This window comes from Rattus rattus, chromosome 8, assembly GCF_011064425.1.
Source record: "Rattus rattus isolate New Zealand chromosome 8, Rrattus_CSIRO_v1, whole genome shotgun sequence".
Classification (NCBI taxonomy): Eukaryota; Metazoa; Chordata; class Mammalia; order Rodentia; family Muridae; genus Rattus; species Rattus rattus.
In genome coordinates this window covers 14,343,626-14,351,780 of record NC_046161.1, presented here as the reverse complement: position 1 = coordinate 14,351,780, position 8,155 = coordinate 14,343,626, and the positions used below count along the sequence as shown (strand labels likewise).

Genomic DNA, 8,155 nt, shown 5'->3' with positions numbered 1-8,155 from the left:
AAAAAGTTGGATTCAATTTCTTTCTTCAGAGGCTTGAAGTTCTTGTAATACAGATCTTTCACTTGCTTGTTTAGAATCACCCCAAAGTATTTTTATATTATTTATGACTATTGTGAAATATGTTATTTCCCTAATTACTTTCTTCTTTATTGGATTTTTAAAATTTACATTTCAAATGTTATTCCCTTTCCTTGTTTACAGTCCATAAATTCCTATTACATCCTTCCTCCCCCTGCTTTTATGAGAGTGTCCCCCATCCCCCCCCTTCCTGTCTCCTCACTATGACATTCCTCTACACGGAGGGGGTGGTGGAGTGGAACCTTGGTAATACCAAGAACTCTTCCTCCCGTTGATGCCCAACAAGGTCTTCCCCTCCTACATATGCACCTGGAGCCATGAGTCTTTTCCATGTGTAATCTGGATGATGATTTCGTCCCTGGGAACTCTGATTGGTTGGTGTTATTGTGCTTATGGGGTTGCAAAGCCCTTCAGCTCCTTCAATCCCTTCTCTATCTCCTCCTTTGGGGACCATGTTCTCAGTTCAATGGTTGGCTTCAAGTATCTGCCTCTGTATTCATCATGTTCTGGCAGACCCTCCCAGAGACAGTTATATCAGGCTCCTGTCAGCATGCACTTCTTGGAATCAGCAATATTGTCTGGGTTTCATGGCTGTATATGGGCTGGATGCCCAGGTAGGGCAATCTTTGGAAGACTTTTACTTCAGTATTGTCTCTGTACTTCCTCCTATATTGATTTTTTTAAAAGTTACCCCTTCTAAGAAGAACTGAAGCATCTGCACTTTGATCATGAATCTTCTTGAACTTCATGTGGTTTGTAGATTTTACCTTGGGTAATACAAGCTTTTGGGCTATTATTTACTTATCAGTGAGTGCATACCGTGTGTGTGTGTGTGTGGTTTTTTTCTTTTATTTTCTTTTTATTTTTTGTTTTTGATTATGTTACCTCACTCAGGGTATTTTCTCAGCCTGTTTCTCCTTCGAGTAGAGAAAGTCTAAATGGATCTGTGCCCTCCACATAAAACCAGATACAATGAAACTAATAGAAGGGAAAGTGGGGAAGAGCCTCAAATACATGGGCACAGGGGAAAATTTTCTCTACAGAACACCAATTGCTTATGCTGTAAGAACAAGAGTCGACTAATGGGACCTCATAAATTACAAAGCTTCTGTAAGGCAAAGGACACTGCCAATTGGACAAAAAGGCAAACAACAGATTGGGAAAAGATCTTTACCAATCCTACCTTTGATAGAAGGCTAATATCTAATATATACGTGAACTCATGAAGTTAGACTGTGGAAAATCAAATAACCCTTTAAAAAATGGGCTACAGAGCAAAACAAAGAATTTTCAATTAAGGAATATCAAATAGCCACAAAACACCTAAAGAAATGTTGAACAACCTTAGTCATCAGGGAGATGCAAATCAAAATAACCCTGAAATTCCACCTCACACCAATGATAATGGCTAAGATCAATAACTCAGGTGACAGCAGTTGCTGTTAAGGATGTTGAGAAAGAGGAACACTCCTCTATTTTTGGTGGGACTGCAAGCTTATATAACTACTCTAAAAATCATTCTGGTGGTTTTTCAGAAAATTGGACATAGCGCTACCTGAGGACCCACCTATACCACTCTTGGGCATATACCCCAAAATTTTTTTCTACATATAACAAGGACATATGCCTCCACTATGTTCATAGCAGCTATATTCATAATTGCCAGAAGCTGGAAAGAATGCAGATTTCCTTTAACAGAGGAATGGATACAGAAAATGTGGTACATTTACAGAATGGTGTCCTACTCAGCTATTAGCAACAATGACTACAGAAAATATTTTGCAAATGGATGGCAAATGGATGGAACTTGAAAATATCATCCTGAGGGAGTTAACCAAGTCACAAAAGAACACATATGGTATGCATTCACTGATTAAGTGAATATTAGCTCAAAAGCTTGGAAAGCCCAAGGTTCCATTCTCAGACCATATGAAGCTCAAAATTAAGGAAGACCAAAATGTGTACACAACAGTTATTTTTAGAAGACTGAAAAAATACTTGAGCAAGGAAAAACAGGACAAGTATTGGAGCAGAAACTGATGAAAAGGCCATCCAGTGACTATCCCACCTAAGGATACATCCCACACGTAGCTACCAAATGCAGTCACTATTATTGATGCTAAGAATTGCTTGCTGACAGGCACCTGATATGATTGTATCCTGACAGGCTTTGCCAGAACCTTACTGATACAGATTATGATACTTCCAGCTAACCATCATATTGAGCATGGGAACCCCAATGGAGGAGCTAGAGAAATGAATAAAGGAGGTGAAGGGGTTGGCAACCACGTAGGAAGAACAACAGCATCAATTGAGATTCTCCAGAGTTCCCAGGGACTAAACCATGAAATCAAAGGGTACATATTGTGGAACCCATTGGTCCAGCCTCATATTTAGTAGAAGATGGCATTGTCTGGTATCAATAGGAGGAGAAGCCCTTGGTCCTGTGTAGGCTCTTTTCCCCAGTGTAGGGGAATTCCAGGGGTTGAGATGTGAATGAGTTTGTGGAAATGGGTGCATCCACATAGAAGCAGGCGAAGGGGGATTGGAGGAAGGGAACATGGAAATTCCATTATTATTATTATTATTATTATTATTAGTAGTAGTAGTAGTAGTAGTAGTAGTAATATTCCCCAGGCACACATTTAAACAGGCCAGACAGGCCCCATTGGAAAGAGTTCTTTATAAATGTTATAATGATGCTGAAGTGAAGCTCTTCACAGTTGATGACTTCTGGCAATGAGTAGGGGAAGAACTTTGTTATTTCTAATGAGGTGGTAACTGGGAGTTTGACTATGCTCTAATAAGTATATGAGGAACACAAACTGAACTTGGTATATTAATATTCTTTTTGGTGTGGGGGAACAATGTTAGGGTCTTCCAGTTCGGAAGAACTTTTAATTCCTAAAAGTATTAGGTTTGCAAAAGTATGTTATAATCACATCAATTCTTCCCTCCCTAAAGTACTTCCCATTTTGTCATGTTGTCAATACATTTATAAAAGCAAAACAAAACTTTATATGTACTTCTGTATCTAAGACTTTAACTATTTTTTCCCCTTTCTTTTCTTGGTGTTTAGTCTTCTCAGTTGTCACATTGGAAGTTAATTTTCATTGCAGTATAGTGAGAGTGCCTTTATATTGACATGAATTTGGGCTACATATTTCTCTTTGTGTATATTCAATCTGGCATCCTAATATCTACAAGCCTGTCATGATTTTGAGGACCCCTATTTCTAGTCAATGACTTTTCACAGAAGGACACTCTTGACATTACCTTTTCCATCTCTCGAGTTAACATATATACTCATGGTCATACCTATCTTTAAATACAGTTTGATCATGAATGAAAATAAGCATAACTTTCAATATATAGGTTGCACGTATTCAGTTAAATGTAACAAGAAACCATAAATATGTTATTATTTAAAAAGTTACCTGTAAATGCCTAATGGAATTTATCAAGACATGATATCAAACCTACTTCTAAAATATTTCCTATTATTAGATTGAAATAAATATTTTATTTTTAATTGCAGGGTTTTTACATGCACACATATGCTTTGATTAAAGCCATCCAGATTAATTCCAGCACCCTCCACCCCATCACTCCACCACTTTCTTATGTTTAGGGCGTGTATTTTTTTTTTAAACAAAACTGGTCTACTTAGTGGTCTCCTGTGCATGCATAAATGTAGCGTCATGTACTGGATCATTAATACTCAGTGCAATAAATAACATTTTAAAGATCAAAACTAGATATATTAATAGAAAACCCTGCTCACCAAGTCTAGTACAGGGATTTAGTATGGCAATTATTTCAGAATTAGGCATTATTGTAGCAAAGGAAAGGGCTTAAATAATATCTTTTTATTGGATATTTTATTTATTTACATTTCAAATGTTATTAACTTTCCCAGATTTCACTCCAAAATCCCTCTATCCCATTCCCCTCCCCATGCTTCTATGAGGTTGATGATCCAGCCCCCTGCCCACTCCCACTGCTCTGCCTAGCATTCCTCTGCCCTGGGGCATTAAGCCTTCACAGGATCCTATTTAATTTCCTATCTACATTTTTTCCTAAACTCATTTCAGCTATCAAGAAAATCAGGCATTGATAGAAGAGATTTAATGGAGAATCAAAGAATAATTAACTATTTTCTGCTATAGATCTTTTACTATCCTATATTCCGGAAAAAAGTGTTCAATTTTAATTCACTTATGCAAACGCTGATTCATAATTTTGTTCTGAGAGAACTTGCACTGTTCCTTTTAAAGCATTTTGAATCAAAACTAACAGATATTTTTAAGGAAGAAAATGTAATTGTTGAGGATATATTATTCTGGGTATTCTTATTATGACAGATTATCAGTACACATCTACCAAGATGCTCAGAATCTAAAATATATGTTGCAACTCTTTGATCACCAATAGTATTATCACAAAAATGCAGCTTTGTGTCAGTGGTATTCATTCTATTTACAGGTTATCAACTGTAATTACTTTTGCAAAATCAATAGAGAAAATATAACTCCACAACAATTGTAATCATGTGTTCAGTATTTTAAATCATGTGTTCATTATTCACATCAATTTTCAAACAAAGTGTCCATATGGATACTGCAAAAGCAATGTGCAATTGAATCATAAGCGTAGCAAAGAATTTTCCATCTAAGAACTTTACAAAATATATTATTAAATACTTTATATGGTTATTATTTGTGGGTAATAAAATTAAATTATAATTAAAATAGTGAAAGAAGGAACATAATCAATACTAGAAATAAAATACTGACTGCCCAAATCTGAAATTCATCTTCATAACTATTGTAAATTAAGATTTTTTTCCTGTCTTCTCATTTTTGACCTTAATACATGGAATAATATTAAAATAGTTCTTCTAGTTACACAAAACTGAAAAAAATGCTTCTCTTCATTTATTGGTTCTGCAAAATCTAATACTCGTGTTTACCACATCTTATAATTCCACCTAAATGACAGAAAAACTAGAAATGTATTTAAGTCTACCACTTGGTACAGTGCAGAGATGTAACAAAGTTACTGCATCAAAGTTCAACATGATTGTTGCAAAAAAAAAGAACTAAAGGGATACAACATTCTGTATTATATTTAACTTGACATCTTCATTTCCCCAAAACTCACAGCAGTTTTGAGTAGATTTGAAATACTATGAACTATAACCTGCCATATGCCTTACTTTCTATGTATTTGAAAAGAAAAACATGTTCAACTTTAATTCAAAATTTAAAAACATAATTTATATTTTATAAATGATGTCACTTTCACTGTTCAGTTTCAAGTACCATGTATCTAAACTGTATTTTTAAAATGAAGTAAATTTTATTGATGCTAATTACTGATAGACTGTCTCAAAACTGTCAGCAGCCAATAATGTCACAGAGAAAAAATACTATTTTTTGTACGTCAGGCTTTACCTTAGGCTATTTCACAAGTAGCTCATATAAATTAATCATCTCATTTATTCTAATGTAAATTTCATCAAGTGGCCCTTTACACCTTCTTTAGTTCCAATACCTTTTCTTTCAACCATTTCTGGCTGGCAAAATCTCCCATACCTGATTTTTTTCTCAGAGTTCTTAGCTCTTCCCTGATGTCCTACTTTCCCTCCCTGACCTGTTATAAGCAATCAGATGTTTATTAAACCATTCAGAAGTTGACAAAAATGTTTATGAAACACTGTGACAGGGACATAAAATTTTTAATACCAAAGTCCACACAATATTCAGCACCCTGCTGGAACAGAAATCAATACTTGAATAATGCAAAAACATCTGTACGAAGTACACAAATAAATTTCCCAACAATAATACTTAATAAAATACATATTCAGATTATGATATAAAGAATAATTCTCAGTAATAACTATTTTGTTGATCAGAATCTAAAACAGAACTTTCAGTTCTCCAGTACTAAAAATTCTATCACATAGATGGACTTTTGTTTCAGTAGTGTCTATCCGGTATAGACTTTACCAACAGTACCTACTTTTGAGAAATTAATAAAGAAAACATGACATGAAGACACCTGTAATTTTAGGGTTTTTTATGTGTACTGTGGACAAAATATGTTTTAAAATCTAAATTTGATTGATAAATATTAATCAAGACAATATAACTTTACCAAATATAGTATGCCAAGTACTCACATATTGCAGTCATTTTAAAGATTACAGGAAACTGGAGAACTTCAGCTCATTATAATTCCACTTAAATTGAATTTTTCTAAAATGACACATTCATGCTGCAGGATATGTCACACAAGATAAACCATTCTATAAACAATAGGATTCGACAATAGAAAAACAACACTATGCATCATGGAAATAATTGCATTATTTCTGATAGAGCCTCTCAAGGCACAGGTGATATGTATCCAAAACATTTAACAAGTTACTTAGAGTCTAAGAAACAAATTCCAATCCTCTGGTAAGCAATAATACTATCACATGGATGCATTTCGGCTCAGTGTTACACTTACTTTGTATAGGTTACCAACAGTAACTAATTTAAGAAAACAACAGAGAAGAAATAACACTATCGCATCTCTAACTTTACTGTGCCTCTCTGTGAATTATGGTTAAAGCAAATTCTATAAGAACTAAAATAAAAGATGGGGATATATCTGGAAAAATCTGAAAGCAAATTTTATATAAGTTGAAGTATACCAAGTACACATTGGAATTGTTTTAGTGAGTACAGCAAAGTGGAGAGCTAAGATTATTCTTAATTTGACTCTCTCTGCAATGCCAAATCATTAACATGTATTATATCACACAAGATAGAGTCTACCAACAAGTGTCCTCAAGGCTTTCTTCATATCTCTATTTCTTAGACTGTAGATAAATGGGTTGAGCAATGGAGGAACTACACTGTACATCATGGAAGCCATTGCTGTGTTTCTAAGAGAATCTGTCACGGCTGAACTGATGTAAACACCAAAACCTGTCCCATAGAACAGGGAAACAACAGATAGATGTGATGCACAAGTAGAGAAAGCTCTATGCTTCCCTCCAGAAGATGGCATTCTCAAGACTGATGACACAATGTAAATATATGAAAAAACAATTCCACAGACAGGACCACCCCCAAAGACAAAAGCTGCAACAAATATTAAAAAATTATTGAGAAATGTATCAGAACAGGCAAGTTTGATAATCTGAGCCAGCTCACAGAAAAAGTGTGGAATTTCTAGTTCTGTGCAGAAGGAAAGTCTTAAAACCATTAGACTGTGAAGTAGGGCATCCATAATGCTAAAGAAGAGGGAGAATAGAATCATGAGGACACAGAAAATAGGGTTCATGATGACTGTATACCTCAGGGGTTTGCAAATGGCTACATAGCGATCATAGGCCATCACTGCCAGGAGAAAATTTTCCATTCCACCAAAAATTGAAACAAAGCAGATTTGCGATAGACATTCTATGTAACTTATGCTGTCGTCATGGGCTTGGATATTCACCAGCATTTTTGGAATTGTGACTGTACTGTAGCAGATGTCATTAATGGAAAGAATAGAGAGGAAGAGGTACATGGGAGTGTGCAGTTGTGACCCAGAGCTGATAGCCAAGATGATAATCAGATTTCCCAGAACTGTAATCAGATACATGGAGAGAAACATGATGAAGATGAGGGGCAGCAGTTTGTGATTTTCTGTCAGTCCAAGTAAATGGAATTCTGAAACTGCTGTTTGGTTTTTCAGTTCCATATTTTTGGTGTAAACTTTGAAAAGGAAAACGTAAAAAGAAAATGGAATTTGTGAGCACCTTTGTCAGAATCACTTATCTACCTGCCAGAATGGCATTAGAATAGCATTGCCTCTAATAATTGTACTGATATAGACCTATATCATATTTTAAACACAGCTTATGTACAATAGTTGACCAAAGTACTTAAACTACTCTGATAACTCTCCACAGTGTGAAAATTTAGGAAAATTCTTTAGTATTTGAGGAGAAATATTTATTGAGAATTACATTATTTTTCAATGGAATAAAATCACACCTGCATTGTCCAGATTTTGAAACCTGTAAATAAAA

The 8,155-nt window shown here is 35.0% G+C and overlaps 1 protein-coding gene across 1 annotated transcript; it reads right to left on the bottom strand.

Annotated features, from left to right (window-relative positions):
• Positions 1 to 6,888: 6,888 nt before the first annotated feature.
• On the bottom strand, positions 6,889 to 7,842 carry LOC116907100 (olfactory receptor 7G2-like). The gene has a single exon (XM_032910068.1). The coding sequence runs from the start codon at positions 7,822 to 7,824 to the stop codon at positions 6,889 to 6,891; it is 936 nt and encodes a 311-aa protein (XP_032765959.1). The 5' UTR covers positions 7,825 to 7,842.
• Between the last annotated feature and the right edge of the window lie 313 nt (positions 7,843 to 8,155).

Excerpts from the sequence above, each read along its gene's own strand:
- LOC116907100 (XM_032910068.1), bottom strand. The coding sequence starts at position 7,824 with ATGGAACTGAAAAACCAAACAGCAGTTTCAGAATTCCATTTACTTGGA.